This window comes from Sarcophilus harrisii, chromosome 4 (genome assembly GCF_902635505.1).
Source record: "Sarcophilus harrisii chromosome 4, mSarHar1.11, whole genome shotgun sequence".
Lineage (NCBI taxonomy): Eukaryota > Metazoa > Chordata > Mammalia > Dasyuromorphia > Dasyuridae > Sarcophilus > Sarcophilus harrisii.
The window spans coordinates 389,923,936-389,940,679 of NC_045429.1; the positions used below are offsets into that span (position 1 = coordinate 389,923,936).

General features: G+C 36.5%; 1 protein-coding gene across 2 annotated transcripts in view; it reads left to right on the forward strand.

The window, feature by feature from the left end:
* The window catches only part of TLR5 (toll like receptor 5), a 65,575-nt gene extending 50,618 nt beyond the window's left edge, over nucleotides 1-14,957 (forward strand). For both annotated transcript variants that reach the window (XM_003767727.4, XM_031967074.1), the window contains 2 exons: nucleotides 10,939-10,987; nucleotides 11,558-14,957. In XM_003767727.4, coding sequence (XP_003767775.1) covers nucleotides 11,559-14,135 — 2,577 coding nt within the window. In that variant the 5' untranslated portion in view covers nucleotides 10,939-10,987; nucleotide 11,558 and the 3' untranslated portion in view covers nucleotides 14,136-14,957. The remainder of the gene's footprint in view (nucleotides 1-10,938; nucleotides 10,988-11,557) is intronic.
* Nucleotides 14,958-16,744: the final 1,787 nt, after the last annotated feature.

The window sequence follows — 16,744 nt, forward strand, 5'->3', positions numbered from 1 at the left end:
TTTATATGTGTAAAAGGAATAGCAAGTTACACATAATGAATTTATAGTTTCATGTGCAATCTTATTTTTTTCTTATGTGCTCCTTGTTTTAATCCATAAATTTAAAAAAAGAAAAGAAATTTGTTAAACATTTCCCAATTACATTTTAGTCTGATTCCTGACCATTCCTAAGTTTCAAAGGCTACTTGGACTACAATCTAAGAGTTTGACACCTCTTGACCAGAACTCCAAAGTGCCTTCCATCTCCAAATCTTTATGTTTTTCTCTGAAAGCTATTTTCTGAATCCCCTCCAAATGTAGATTATATCTCTGATAGAATCATAGAAATTCAGGACTTTATATCTGGAAGGGACCTCTTCTTTTTTTTAAGAAAGGAGCAGGGGAAACAGAAACCGGGGAAAATAAAGTTATTTGTCCAATGGAACAACGGTAAAGTTGAAAAGAATAATAACTCATAATTGCATAGCACTTAAAAGTTAGTTTTCCTTGCAACATTTCTGTGAAGCAAGTATTTATATCATTGAGTCATCGATGTCCAAACTGGAAGGGATTTTAAAGACAATCTACTTCAGTGCTCTAGTTTTGTAGATGAGAAAAGTAAGACCCAAGGATTCTCAAAGTCACACAAATGGTAAGTAATAAGACTGGGGGTTCAAATCAAGATTCACTGATTACAAATCCACAGTAGTATCAATATTATTCCCATTTTATAAAGGAGGAAAATAAAGTATATAGAAGTTAAGAAGCTTGTTCAGAATCACCTAGCTAGTAGGTGTTGGAGAAAGGTTTTTAATACAAGTCTCCCTTTTCTTGGTCTAATGTGCTATCCATTAAGTTACATTGTCTTCTCATGGCCGGTGTAATAGAAGGATGGCTTCAGGGTTCCCATTTATTTAATTGTTTATGAATCCCATCGTTCAGCTTGCTTTAAGGGGGGGAAAGATTTGCTGTAATAATGAATGATTCAACCTTGGTTCACAGTTATTCTTTAAATATTAAAATTAAATCTTACTTACTTGCAGAATCTATATTACAGGCTAGCTCTCCTCCCCCACCTGAGATATGTCCTATATTTGTTTTCTCTGATTTTCTTTGTTTATTTTTCATAATTCTACAATTTATCAAAGTCATTTTGAATTTGGATTATATTAAGGAAAGATAATAAGTGATGATTTTTCATTTACATTATTTACTGTGCTATATTGTGTGTATGTGTGTATAATTACTATACCTGTAGGGATTATAGTTTCCATAGCATAAAGTAGCCAAGTATTTTTATTTAACTTAAATTCCTTACAGACTCTGCCAAAACTGTTCACCATCCTATCTCCTGTGTGTCAACTACAAAGCTAAGGTTTCCAATAATGGAGGCATGATGCCCTCGGTACACAAGTCCCAGCAGATACGCTTCCTAGCTATGTGACATACACTCTCTCTCTCTCTCTCTCTCTCTCTCTCTCTCTCTCTCTCATTCTCTCTCTCTCTCTTTCTCTTTCTCTTTTCTCTCTCTCTTTCCTCTCTCTCTTCCCTCCTCTTTCTCTTTCTCCCTGCCTTGCTCAGGGTCACACAGCTAGTAAGTGTTTACATAAGTATCCAAAGATAATACCTGCCAACAACATAATTAAGAATTCTTCAGTCCACAACTAATTCACTGAAGGAGGAGTGAGGGGTCATTGTAAAACATAATCCATCCCATGTGAAATAATGCCAGGAAAGAGAGCAATCCATCCCCAGAGGGTCAAAGTTGTGCTCCTATAGCCAGGGCTGACATCCCTCAACCACTAAGAAAAGGTGGAGTTTGAGGAAAACCATAGGCAAGAGGAAAGGGGGCTGCTGCAATGAGATAAACTGGATCTGAGAGAAAGATACAATCATGATGTGACACAGAGGAGGACAATGAGAAAGTGCAGGGCTGTGGAAGGTCTTGACTGAAACCAAAGGATTCAGTGAATAGAGAGAAAAAGGGACCCCACCCTGTGTCAGCAAGCAATAATCAAAGCTCCAGTCACTTCTAATCAGTTACTCTGGATACCTGCATTGTTTGCCTCATATCATTCTTGTATGGAAATTTTTTTTTGTAATGTTAAAATACTATCTGCAATAGTTGTGGCAAAGAGAAGACTAAAATTCAGACTGGCTGTCAGTTCAATGGTTTTTTTATTCTTCAATGTTGATTGGTTTGTATGTTACAATTTACTTCCTACTGCAACAAAGCAACAATAAGGATCTGTAAAATAAGTGGAGAGAATAACTTTTATTAGAAAAAGGCTTGCTTGTTAAAGTATCCAGGTGGCTCCAATATAAAAAAGCAAGGAAAACTAAGTTTTATGTGGAATGTTTTATAAAGAGAATTCAAGTTTACTATTTAAAAACCAAAAGATCCACCTGTCTGGGATCTGAAAAACTGTAAATGTCAAAAGGGACAAGGAAAGGTCCCTGAAATAGGTTGCACAGTTTTCTTATAATCCTTGCCCCTTTTTTGTAACACAACACTGAAATGTCCTTTTTAGCCAGATGATCCTGAATGTATCTGGTCTTTGCCCTGGTTTCTAGAGTATAATTTCAGAGTCTGGAGAGGTGATCTGTCTTCTTGGTTCATTCCCATCATTTAGCAACAAATGGTCTTTGAATGGATGGTTGCGTGGCAGGTATTGCCGTCATGCCAATAAAAAGTGAAAGAGAGTCTAATATGTAAATTGTGTATGGAGTTGGAGTTCATTGAAAGATATACCAGAACAATGTGGTTTCCGAGATGGTAGAGAAAGTTTCTAAATGAAATTTCTTTTCAGGCCTATAATGACTAAAATTCACTTATCTATGAATGGTAGGAGCAATAGATCCTCACTCTCTTGGGTCTTTAGCCACAAGGTAGCTTCAATAAAATGTAAGTGCGAGCTAAATTGCTCTTGGAAAAGGTTTCAGCTATGGTATAGTTTATTAGGAAAGTTATTTCTAATCCAGCCTTGAAAGTTTGGGGAGCTTAACTGGTCAACATGCATGCAAAGCAGTGAGCTATGGAAAAGTCTTTTTAGAATTCATAATCACTCTTTAGGACATCTTAAACTTAACATAACTTAAAAATATCTTTGGCAGCTTTAGACACAGGAAGCTGACTATCTGAAAGGGGGACCTATACAGGACAGTTTCTCACGATTAGTCAAAGGGTGACCCAAATTTAGTAATCTTGACAGATGGTTGTTATTTCATAGGATAAGCAGCCAGAATAGTGTAGGTACTAATAATTGTGCTTAGAATGACCATGGAATAGATTAAAGTATGTTTGTTTGTTTAACTATTAAGATTTTAATAGACCAGTTAAGAAGCTATAATCAGTTTTGATCCACTTCAGAGGAAGCTATTAACTCACATATGAGCAGGAAGGACTATACTACTTAACGAAATGTTTCTTCTACTAAGAAAGGGAATCTCGCCAAAATGAGGATAAGGGAGTCAGTGAGGAAAGTAAGAATCACAATTTAACAGTACAACAAGAAACAAATGGATCCAGTCCCATGCAGGAGCTTGCTTATTCACTTATCCTTAATGTGCAGATAAAATCCATGTATCGGTAGTTCCTTGGGATCCATGTCAGGCAGATCACAGCAGTCACATAAAGACCAATCCAATAAAAGGTTATCTAGACAACACAGAATCTGAAGTCAGTGATCTCTTTTTGGAAATTAAACAGGATTGTACCTGGTTAGAACCTGGGGGATAACTGCCTAGTGGGTAGAACATTTTTAAGAAGCAGTAGAACATAGGTTTTAGAATCAAGAAACCTAGTTTTAAATCTCAGACCTAGTATTTATCACCTATGAAAATAATCTCTCTAGTCAATTTCCTCATCTATAAAATGAGGAATTGTGCTAGGTGATGCTCCCCAAATCACCTTTGTTCTAATTACCACAATTCCAAAATTATTTTTGTTTTGTTTGTTATTAGAATGGCTTAGATAGAAAGAAAAAAAGTCCACAAAAAGAAGCATATTCTTGGCTTTCAGTATTACTTATATCATGCATAGGAGAAACACTTGCTCCAATCTTTCATGAACTCAAACAGCTGTTCAAAACACCCTTGAAAATCACCATGCCATACAAAAGATCGTTTGTCCTTCATTTTTCACATTAGATAGGTTACTGAATGTTTTTTTTGCCTTGGTGCACCTGCACAATTTATTCCACTGGCAAAACAATAATGTCAGAAATTAAGTTAAACTATTTGGAAACCAGTGGTTTACTTTTATAAATTTTCTCCTTTTCTTTATCCAAGATCTTGATCTTTTATTCCAGGAAGCATATTTAATTACTTATTTTTACTTGAGAAACACATTTCCCTTCAGGACCCATTGAAGTATTAAACAAATGATTATCATCAGAGTGAATTTTTCTCTCAGACAGAGGTATCAAAAAAAGTCAGGTGGTGGTGAAGTGCTTTAAGTTGCAGGTGCAGCTAGTGGTAACAGGGGAAAGGACCATATGGAGACCTTAAATAATTGGATTCTAGTGTCTATTTTGCTACTGACTAGCTGTGTGAGTTTAGACAATTCATTCTACATGTCTGAGCCTATTTCCTCATCTCCAAAGTGTATATGTGGAAACAAAATATTATATACAGATTAAAAAGACATTATTGTAAAGAGATATCATCATTTTTGATATCATCTCTCAGGCACACTGCTCATTGGACATCTGGGTTGAATAATGTTCAGCCCTTCACAGGCTATTTTTTTGTTTTGTTTTGTTTTGTTTTGTTTTGTTTTGTTTTGTTTTGGCTGAGGCAATTGGGATTAAGTGACTTGCCCGAGGTCACAGAGCTAAGAAGTGTTGAGTATCTGAGACCACATTTGAACTCAGCACTTCCTGACTTCAGGGCTGGTGCTCTGTCACACAGGTTGTTTTTAAAGCAAGGTCACCACACCAGACCCTATAAGATTGCCTAGACAATACAGAATCTGAAGTCAGTAATCTTTTTTTGGAAATTAAACAGGATTAAGCTTGGTTAGGACTTGGAGGGATAACTTCCTAGTGGGCATCACTGCCAGAATTTCATTTTGAGAAAATTGGATTTTTATATATCCTGAGTTCTTCTTCAGTCTTAGATGTGACATTTTGACTGACAACATCTCCGCTGAAGCTCCTGGCCATGTAAAGTCCCTGCTCCCACAAGCTGGGAATTCTACAGTGCTCTTTATTTGGAATGTACATATGAAATAGATGCTACTAGAAGGAAATTTTAAACTCCATGGGAGAAGACCATAAGAAATGTAACAGGGGCTAAATCATGCCCAGACCACTTGAGATGGCATTTCCCCATATGAAGAGACTGAAACTCTCCTTCTAGGATAGTGGAAGCACTCATGGCCAGTCTATAACTGATTCTACCTGGCTAACTACATGTTGAATCTCTCTGATTGAATCTGGAGGCATTCAAAAAGACCTCTTGGCTTCATCTACTTCCTTCTTGGTGTTCTTCATTTCGTTATCTTATGACATGACCTGGTGGTCTGATATGTCTCATGACATAAAGGAAAAGGCCCAAGAATGAGACCTGGATCCTTGGATTTTAAATCTAGATACAAAGCATAGAGTCTCCAGTCTTGAGAGTTTAAAAGACTGGGGAAGCAAGCCATGGAAATACAGTCCAGATTCTGTAACCAACCCAGCATCAATGCTCCAAGGAGTAAGGAGTGATCTTTATTAATGATATTCAGGACTCCAGTCCAGTGGAAAGATATGGCAGTCATGCCATATCTGGACATGAACATGGTGGGAGCTGAGACACATGGGAATTAAGCTAAATTTTTACCTTAATCTCCCCAATCAGACAATAAGATGGTATAGGAACAGTGGGAATTATGCCTCTGAGGTGTTAGGGGAAATATTTGTATATTTGTTCTTATTATATCTTTGGATTTAACATCCATTTGTAAAAGTTGACCAGTATTAGATGATTAAATAAATCCAGGGTGTTAGTCAGTGTCCCCCCTAATGGATGGGGGTCACACAGTCAGGGGCTGTTTAAGCCAACGGCAGAGAAAAATTAGTCCCAAACTCTTAGGATTACCTGAGAACCTTGAGAGGGATGTCTAGCCTTCCCACCCCTGACAGAGTAGAGCCGGGGCATATGCATATTCTAGAAAACATTGCTGCTACATATTTGAAAGATTTCCTTTCACTGAAGATTAGCCATCCTTTTGCTGAAGTCCAAATATGGACTCAGTTGAAACATGATGCTTGACATATCTTCCCAAAGAGATTTAGAAGTATTCTGAAACTATTTTCTCATGCGTTCCTTTCTCTCATCCTCTCCTTCCCTCCTTCTTCCTGCCCTTCCCCCAACCAAAAAAAAAAAAGATCTTTTGGAACAGATATCACTTCCTGGCTATTATGTGCTTTTCCCTCCTAAACTTACAATTGAAATATTTACATTTTAATTCAAGAACACAAATTGGGGTTTGGATGATTTTTCCCTTTGATCGTGGAAATTGGTACAGCCATCTGTTCCAAACAATTCACATATTTTTAAGAAAGTCATTTCTTCACCACTTTTTATAATATCTGAGCAAGGGAAAGTAAAGTAATTTGGGGGGGGGCTTATTTCTTGAACTTATTGTGAGATTGTTTTATTGATGCAAAGAGGTTTCCTTCTGACAGGACCTAAGCTTCTAGGAAAGGCATCAAGAAGGGAAGCTGGGGAAAGTAGCAAAAGTGATGTTTTGCTTCAGTCACATCGCTTGGGGATGTTTCCAGTTTGAAGAAGATTCATTTCTCCTTGTAATGCTACTCTGATTTTCTTTCCCCATTTTCTTACACGGCCAGTTTCCATTGGTGCCCACAGCAACATCCTGAGAAACAATGCCTGTGGAGAGTCAGCCTGGCAATTCACTGCTCTTCTACAGGCTATAGCCACAGGTCCTGATGGTTCAGAAAAGTCAAATGACTGTCAAATGATTCAATATCAGAAACTGATATAATTATAATAGTGGAAATGGCTTTTAAGAAAAAGCATTACCATCTGCTTTGCCATGGCACCCTAAGGACCACGGGACCATGTCATTGGATTTGCAATCAAAACTTTCCATATGTGTTGGCTCCCCCATAAGAGTGAGGCTGGCTTGCTTCTCTATTTGCATCCCCAGAACATAATAAGCACTTAATAAAGTCACTCATTGGTCTGCCTTTTCCCATTTACATCACCAACTCATCATTATTCCATTACATTCATACACAATTTGTTCATCCACTCTCTAGTTAATGAGATCCATGGTTCTTTGAAACATCAACATTTCCTTGAAGTGCTGAGAGTTGTACAGATGGCCAGGTGTGCTATGTTATTGCCAATTCCAGACAGAATCACTCAGTGTTCACAGCCATGAAGTTAAAGGGACAAAAATATCTAAGAAACTGAGCTCATTTTCCCATCAGATGGCCTGTTTTATTCTCTCAGACCATCTGACCATTTAAAGATGGTTTGGAGAGAGGCAACAGGGCTTAGGTGATGAAAATCAGCTTCGGTGTAAAAAAGCAAAAAACAACTGAGTTCAAGTCCCATCGTCACATAGTAGCTTGTGATCCTGGACAAGCCCCTTAACTTCTCATTATAACAGTAAACACTGTTTACTATAAATAAGATGTAAATAACATGTTAATCTGCTTTGATGGGGGTAATAGATGATCAAGATAAATAAAGCTAAAGAAACAAAAAGCCTGGATGAATTCAAGTCACCCCATTCAAATGGCACATACTCTTTACTGGAAAAAAACTGGAAGATGTGATTTCTGGGTAATTGTTAGTAATATTTGAAAGATAATGAGAAATGAAAGAAGTAATACAAGATTATAAAAGGTCAAATGTCTTGATTTTTAAGAAAAAAGAACTTTATATGTCAACTTCATGAGTCATTAAATTTGACTCCAATTATAGGGACCATTTTCTAGAATGGATCTTTAAAGGAATGATTGCCAAACATCTGGACAGGGAATTATTAATTACAAAGAGTAAGCATGATTTCACCGAGACTAACCTCATTTCCTTTTTGATAGGATGACTAAACTAGTAGATGAGGGTAAAGATGGATTTTACCCAAATTTTAGCAAAGCTCTTTTTTAATCTTAATTTTTCAACTAGTAAGTATTCATTTTCTCTTCTCCCTCTAATTTAAAATGAAAATAAAACACTTGTGACAAATAGCCATAATAAAACAAAATAAATCCCCACATTTTCCAAGCCCAAAAATGTGTGCCATATTCTACATCTTAAGTCCAGAATATTTCATCCTAAGTCCTCTGGAATCCTGGTTGGTCATTCTGCCTATCAGAGTTCCTGTCTTTCAAATTTATTTGTCTTTATAATGTTGTTGGTATTATAAATTTTTCCTGGTTCTACTCACTTCCTCCAAGTATTTCCAATTTCTTATAACACAATAGTATTCCATTATGTTAATATGTCATAAATTGTTCAGCCATTCCCTAACTAATAGATTCCTCCTTAGGTTCCAATTCTTTCCCACTACAAAGAGTTGCTATAAATATTTCTGTACATATGAATTGTTTTCTTCTTTGATATTTTTGGAAGACTTGGTCATGATATCAGAGATTAAAGAATATGTGCAATTCAATGTCTTTGGGGGCAGCATAGCTTTTAATGAAGCCCTTCATACTGTTCTTGTGGAGAAGATTGAGAGCTATTAGATGGTAATATAATCAGATGGGTCAGGTCTGATTGTATGAATGTACTTAAAGAGTTTCAGTGTTAGAGGTTTCAGTGGAACAGTCCAGGGATCTGTGTTTGGTCCTGTTATTTAACATTATTATCAATTACTTGGCTACAGACATAGATGACAAATTCACCAATTTTTTCAGTGATACAGAGTATGCTAAATTACAGAATAAAGATCGAAAATAATCTAATGTTACATGCCACCAATCCATGACCTGTTTTTGTACAGTTAAGATAATAATAATTTAATTTTTTAAAAATACAATAAAACTTCATTTGCAAATGTAAAAACCATTCTTAGCTCACATGGCATATAAAGCAGTGAGCAGGATTTGTCTCATATGGATAGTTTGTCGATCCCTGTGCTACAGCATTTGAACTTATCTAATAAGATAAAATTCCATAGGGATAAATGATAAGTTTTATACTTGTGTACAAATTGAGATGGAGGAAACAGAGAAAGACAATAGATCTATGACAAGGAAAGAGTGTATGATCAAACAAAAGACAGAGAGGAACATGGAAAGTATAATGGATAATTTTGATTACATGAAATTTAAAAAGTTTTGGACAAATAAAACCAATGCAGCAAAAATCAGAAGGAAAGCAAGAAATAGGGGGAAAAACTTTGCAGCAAGTTTCACTGTCAAAGGTTTCATTTTTTGAATATAAAGAGAACTTAGGCAAATTTATAAAAAAATAAATAAATAAAACCATTCTTGAATTGATAAATGGTCAAAGGATATGAACAAGTAGTTTTCAGAAGAAGAAAACAAAGCTATCAATAGTCATATGAGAAAAATGCTCTAAATCATTAATTAGAGAAATAGAAATTAAAACAACTCTGAATTAGTACCTCACATCTATCAAAATTGCTAATATGATGGAAAAGGAAAAGAAAAAATTATGGAGGAGATGTGGAAAAACTGGGAAACTTGTATTATTGGTGTAGTTGTGAACTCATCCATTCTGGAGAATAATGTAGAACTCTGCCCAAAGGCTATAAAACTATGTATACCCTTTGACCCAGCAATGTCACTACTGGGTCTGAACCACAAAAATACATAAGGAAAAGGAAAAGGACTCATATATACCAAAATGTTTATAGCAAGTCTTTTTCATGGTAACAAAGAATTGAAAATTGAGGGGATACCCAACAATTGGGGAATAGTTGAAAAAATTGTATTATGTAAGTGTGGCAGAATAATATTATGCTGTAAAAAATGGTGAGGGGGCCAGTTTCAGAAAACCTTGGGAAAACCTATATGAATTGATTCAGAATGAAGTAAGCAGGATGAGGAGATCATTGTACATAAAAACAGTGGTATTGTGATGATTATTAACTGAAAGATTTGGCTACTCTGATAAATACTGTGATCCAAGATAATTTTTAAAAACTTACAATGAAAAAATATTGCTATCCACCTTCAGAGAGAGAACTATTGAACTCTAAATACAAATTGAAGTAGTATTTTTTTCCATTTTCTTTTGCTTTTTTGCAACATGGCTAATATGGAAATGTTTTTCAGTATTTCACATGTATAATTGATGTCTTATTTCCTGCCATCTCAGTGGATGAGAGAGGGGTGGGAGGGAGGGAAATAATTTGTAACTCAAACTTCTCTTTAAAAGAATGTTAAATAAATAATATTTTTAAATATTCTTAGGAGACCACATAAAGTCTAAAGATTTTGAATGGTATATGAAAAGTGGGATTTTTTTTTCTTGTATTAATCTGTGTGTCCTTAATACATTGCATTTCTGTGATCTAAGGTCTTTTCTTTTTAAATCTTATTAATGATTTAATTTTCACATTTCTGAAGATACTCTTCTTTAAGGAAGCCTCTCTCTCCACTACCTCATAATGGAATAAACACTTATAAATTCTTACTCTTGGTTTACTTTTTTTTTTTCTGAGGCAATTGGGATTAAGTGACTTGCCCAGGGTCATACAACTAGGAAATGGTAAGTGTCTGAGACCAGAACTCAGGTCCTCCTGACTTGAGAACTGGTTAGTTCACTTTTTTAAAGATCCCCTGCAGACCCTTCTCTTGGGAAAACATTTCTTTATGGTGAACATGTTTCAATGAGTTACAATTTATTTTATACTTATTAAATTTTAAATAGCTATTATTCCTGCTAATGCTGTGATGTTTTGCAAACTACTCAGATCTCCTTAAAAAATTTCCCTTACATTAGTGTTCTATTTTTCATATACAGGTAGCAGTGCCAGTATGACAATCTGCTCTTGGTAGAACGTACCACAAAGGTAGGATCTTAATGCTTGAGGGGCTGGACATAAGAGGGTTGACATTTAAAGGGTGAAGAATCAGTTTTCAAAACATCTACAATGAATTATCAAGCAAATATACAACAAAGATACATGGAGTGTCTAAGGACAAGTTCATATGAAAGTAACAGGATTCAAGAAGCAAACAGAAAATATGATTTAAGATTCAGAATTTTGTCCAATAAGTCTTGAATGTGTATGAAGATTTTATGTGCAGCTTGGCATGTGCCTTGTGCTGACCATGTCTGAATTCTTGTAGAGAGAGTACCTCATGGCTCACAAATCTAAAAAAGTTTGAATGGTAGACAACTCTGTATTGAAGCTAGCACTTTTTACATTGGAAATCACAGTAGTTCCTTCACGTGTTTGTCTCTTTTTATGAATTTTATTTTTATTTTACTAATTTCAGTTTCAAAGGCTGATATTCTATGACTTTGGCCCTGTACTCTGTAAGCTTAGTGTCACCTTCTGCAGCAATCACCTACCCTTCCTGTGATTTTCTTAATATATAGCCCTGTATTTTTTTTATCTTTCCTCTATTCTCTCTAGGATGGGCCATCTTGCATTTCTCTTGGGATTGCTATTTGAAGCCACCTCTATATGTGGAATTCCTTTTTGCTCAGATGACGGACAACTTGCCTTCTATAATTCCTGCAACCTCACCGAAGTCCCCCGAGTACCAAACACCATTATTAAGCTATTCTTAAGTTATAACTATATCAGGATGATTAATGCTACTTCATTCCCTCTATTGGAGATGCTCCAATTGCTACAGCTAGGAACTCAGCACACTCCTCTAATCATTGAGAGAGAAGCTTTCAGAAACTTGCCCAACCTTAGAATCTTGGATATTGGCTATAGTAAAATTCAATTTTTGCATATTGATGCTTTTCAAGGCTTGCCCAACTTGTTTGAATTACGTCTATTTTTCTGTAATCTCTCAGATTCAATTCTAAAAGATGGTTATTTTAGAAATTTAAGTTCTTTATCTGTGTTGGACCTATCTAAAAATGCCATCCAGAATATCCACCTTCATCCTTCTTTTGAAGATCTGAAATCTTTGGAATCTATAGACTTGTCTCAAAACCAAATATCCCATGTATGTGAAAGAGATCTTAAACTCCTCCAAGGGAAAAGATTTTCTTTGTTTAACCTTTCTTCCAATATCCTCTTTAGCAGGATCTCAGTCAACTGGGAAGAGTGCATGAATCCTTTCAAAAATATGTTCCTTGAGATCCTGGATGTCTCAGACAATGGCTGGACAGTAGATATCATCCAAAACTTCTCTCGTGCTACCAATGGAACCAAGATTCTTTCTTTGTTTCTTAAAAACCATATTATGGGGGCAGGATTTGGTTTTCATAACATAAAGGAACCTGACCAGGACACATTTGCTGCCCTGGGCATGAGTTCAATGATAAAAATGGATATTTCACATGGCTTTATCTTCTCCTTGAATTCTCACCTGTTCGAGACCCTCAAAAAGTTGAAACTTATAAACCTTTCATATAACAAAGTAAATCAGATTGCTAAAGAAGCATTTTATGGCCTTGATAGTCTCCAAGTTCTCAATCTATCCTATAACCTACTAGGGGAACTATACAATTCTGATTTTTACGGACTGCCTAATGTTGCTTATATTGATCTACAAAAAAACCATATTGGGGCAATTCAGGCACAGACGTTCAATCCCTTGAAAAATTTAAAAACTTTGGATCTTCGTGATAATGCTATTAAAACAGTTGGTTTTCTTCCAAGCATAACTACTGTCTTCCTAAGTGGGAATAAATTAGTAAGTTTTGAAAGGAGAGGCATAACTGCTGAATTCCTTGATTTAGCAGAAAACAGGTTGGAAACTCTGACAGATTTCTATACTCTTCTCCAGATTCCAGGTCTGAAGTTTCTCATTTTAAATAAAAATCGATTTTCCATTTGCTACCAACACTATTCTTCTTCAAAGAACTATACCTTAGAGAAGCTTTATCTTTCAGAAAACATGCTGGAACTTGTCTGGCAAACAGGATCATGTTGGAATATGTTCAAGGGACTTTACCAGCTGAAAGTTCTCTTCCTGAATAATAATTACCTCAGTTTCCTTCCACCTGATGTTTTCAGTGATCTGACTGCATTACAAATCCTTAGCCTGCATGCTAACAAGTTGACATCTCTTTCTCCTGGTGTTCTACCTGCAAATTTAAGAGTCTTGATTTTATCCCATAACCTCCTACTATCCCCTGACCCATCCATATTTGCATCACTGAGCCACTTAGATATAAGCCACAATCAATATATTTGTGATTGTGAAGTCAAAAATTTTATCCTTTGGCTGAATCAAACCAATGTTACCATGCTTGGGTCCCCTGAGGATGTTTACTGCACATACCCTGGCTCATTCTCTGGGGTCTCACTCTATTCAATTTCCACAGAGGGCTGTGATGAAGAGGAAGCCCTAAAATTTATTAATTTTACACTTTTCATCTTCTTTACCACCACCTTGACTCTGTTCCTCACAGCAACTGTGATATTCACAAAGTTCCGTGGGCTCTGTTTTTCCCTCTGGCATAAAATGGTTCAGAGACTGACGTTCAAGTACCATCGTCAGGGAGTAGAAGAGGATCAGCACAAATACGATGCATATTTGTGCTTCAGTAACAAGGACTTTGAATGGGTCCAGAATGCACTCCTCCATCACTTAGACTCCCGGTACAATTCTGAAAATAGATTTAACCTGTGTTTCGAGGAAAGGGACTTCCTTCCAGGAGAAGACCACATCAACAACATCCGGGATGCCATTTGGAGCAGCAGAAAGACTATTTGCATTGTGACAAAGCATTTCCTGAAAGATGGCTGGTGCATTGAAGCCTTCAATTTTGCCCAGAGCAGATACTTCTCTGATCTTAAAGATGTCCTCATCATGGTGGTAGCCGGATCACTCTCCCAGTATCAACTGATGAAATACCCACCAATCCGAGTCTTTGTGCAGAGGCAACCATACCTGAAGTGGCCAGAGGACCTTCAGGATGTTGGCTGGTTCTTAAATAAACTCTCTCAAAGCATACTTACCAAAAAAGAAGAAAAGAAGAAATCCAACAACATCGCCTTACAAACCGTAGCAACTGTATCCTAGCCAAAGAAAACAGTGTCATCCTCAACTCCTGTCACAAGTTATTCTTTCCATTATATTTACATTACAAATGTTTGACTGTTTCTTTGGAAGCAGCCAGTTGGCAGGATAGATTGAAAGTTAGATTGGCAGTTAGGAAGACCTGAAATCAAATCCTGCCTCTGACTTTGATAGCTGTGAGACCGTGGGCAAAATACTTTACCTTGCTTTCGAATTCAGTTTTCTCATCTGTCAAATGAGGATGATCAAGTGAAATCTACCTTACAGGATTATTGTGAGGATCAAATGAGATAATTCTTATCAAGCCGTTAGCAAACCTTAAAGTGCTGTTATCAATGTTAGTTCTCATTATTATTCATTGGATTTTTCTGCTAAGAAAGGACAGAAACCTTCTGTTTTTCATATTCATATGATGATTTGCTATGCTGACTTAAAAAGAAAAAATTAATGAGTTAGAAAATTGGAATTGACCCTAAGAAGGAGACCAAAGACTTAAGAGTGCTCTCACTCTATCCCCTAGGTCTATCTAGTACCCAGTATTAATGGTCTTTCATGAATTTTTCTCTTGGTGTCACATAAGCCATGGAATATGCTAAATATGAGAAGAGAAGCTTGGAAAAAGGAACAAACAAATGATGCTCATTTCATCAATATTCAGTTTTGTGAAACTTGTAATATTCATTGTTGCTGGATTCCCAGGAAGACTGCTTCTCATCAGACTGTGGGAAGGACAGGAAAGGAAAGGGAAGAGGAGGAGAAGAATGGAGGGCAGAGGAATAGAGAAAAAGGAAAAGGTAAAGAGAGAAAGGAAAGGGTAGAGAAAAGAAGGAGATGGAAGAGGGAGCAGAGAAGAGCATAAAGGAGAAGAGAAGAGAGGAGCTTTCTTTACTTTCTGATCCTTTTAAAAATATATTTATTTTCAGCAGAATGGTGCCATTGCTTGAAATGGATGTCAAGTACACCATTGATTCAGATACTAATCTCAGGCAAGACTGTAGATCTAAAAGATGAAATGGAATAGTTAGGTGTTTAAATTGCCATATTTTTCTCCTTACTATGATGGTACCATATAGGTTTTTGGGTGCATTTCCTTCAAAAAATGGTGATTGTAAGACTCACTTGGGAAATCTGTCATACATCATCATTGTCATCATCCACAGCAAACGTTTTTAGAGTACCATCTATAGATTAGTTACAGGGAACACAAAGAGGCAGGAAATATGTGGTTATTTTGGATGTAGATGGGGGAAATATATATAAAGTAATTAATGCCAAGGAGTCAGTAAATAGTATAAGCAGTAAATGCCAAAGTTGTTCAGAAGAGTAAAGGATCATTGAGGCCTGTGGTGATTTAGGAGAGGATTTTTTTTTTGATGTGTTGGAGCTGAAGTTAGATCTTGAAAGAAGGTTGAAACTTAGGCTGGTGAACATGAGCAGAGAGCATGGGAAAGTGTGAAGGTGGAAAAAGATAGCTAGAGTATGGCTCATTATAAAGAAAGCAGCAAAGGACCAAATTAAAATCCACCTTTGACATTTGTACCTGTATGAATTGGGGTGAGTCACAGCCTCTGGGGTCCATTTTCCTCATGTATGAAATCAGGGAGTTAGACTAAATTTCCCCTGAGATTCCTTCCAGTTCCAATCTATGCTCCTATAGCAGCATGCTTTCCAAAAATTAATTTTCACTACACCGATAATCATTACTTTCCATTGACAAGTAGAACAACTGAGGCAGGGAACCCTAGGTCAGTATAAAGTAAATTTTGGAGTTGTGATTACCAGCATGTTTTCCAAAAAACACTCAGATCTCACTTGCTTTCAGGTCATGTTCTTTCCAAGTACAATTTAAGGTCTGGGATTGAAAAGGCAAAAATCAGTCTTTGTATCAACAATATTCAAGGTCAAAGCCATTGGACACTGCTTACAGAAGAAATCCCAAAGAACATTTGAGAGAAATTAAACTGGGGAAAAGAAAAACTCCACATCCCTTTGAAGTTCTAAATTTCAATTCTGAGCTGAAATGCTAGCACAATGATAAGAACTGTATCTTTTGTGATCCTCTCAGGAATTATGCCAGTGCCTAGATTAAGTAGATGCTCAGTCATCATACTGAAGTTAATTGATTATGTCATACTAATAAATTTTTTAAAAAATTGTCAGTAGCCCATTGTCTATAGTTTCTTACGTGATGCAGTGATGCTGCTTGACATTAAGGTGGGATGCTACAAAGCATAATGTCAGGTAAGAACTTACAGAGGGCTGGAACTCTGAAAAGGTGTATTTGAATCTAATACAGCAGAGCACTTAAGGCTAATTACCTACTCAATGTGAGATAATGGTTCTATAAGCATATATTTAGATGATATGGTGATGTGATGGCTTTCCTCACCACTGGTGCTTGCGAATGTGTGGTGGTGAGGTAACCAGAGGCAAGGATTGGAGGGCTGAGGGAGAGGGTCAGACTCTCTCTGCTGCATCATGCTAAGAATAGAAGACTTCAGGCTTCAGACTCCAGAATCCAGGATACATTTTTTGCAAGCCGAGTGGCAGCTTGCCTGCCTCCTTCAGTTCTCCTTCTAAAGACCAAGGACTTTGATCCTGACTCTGACTGA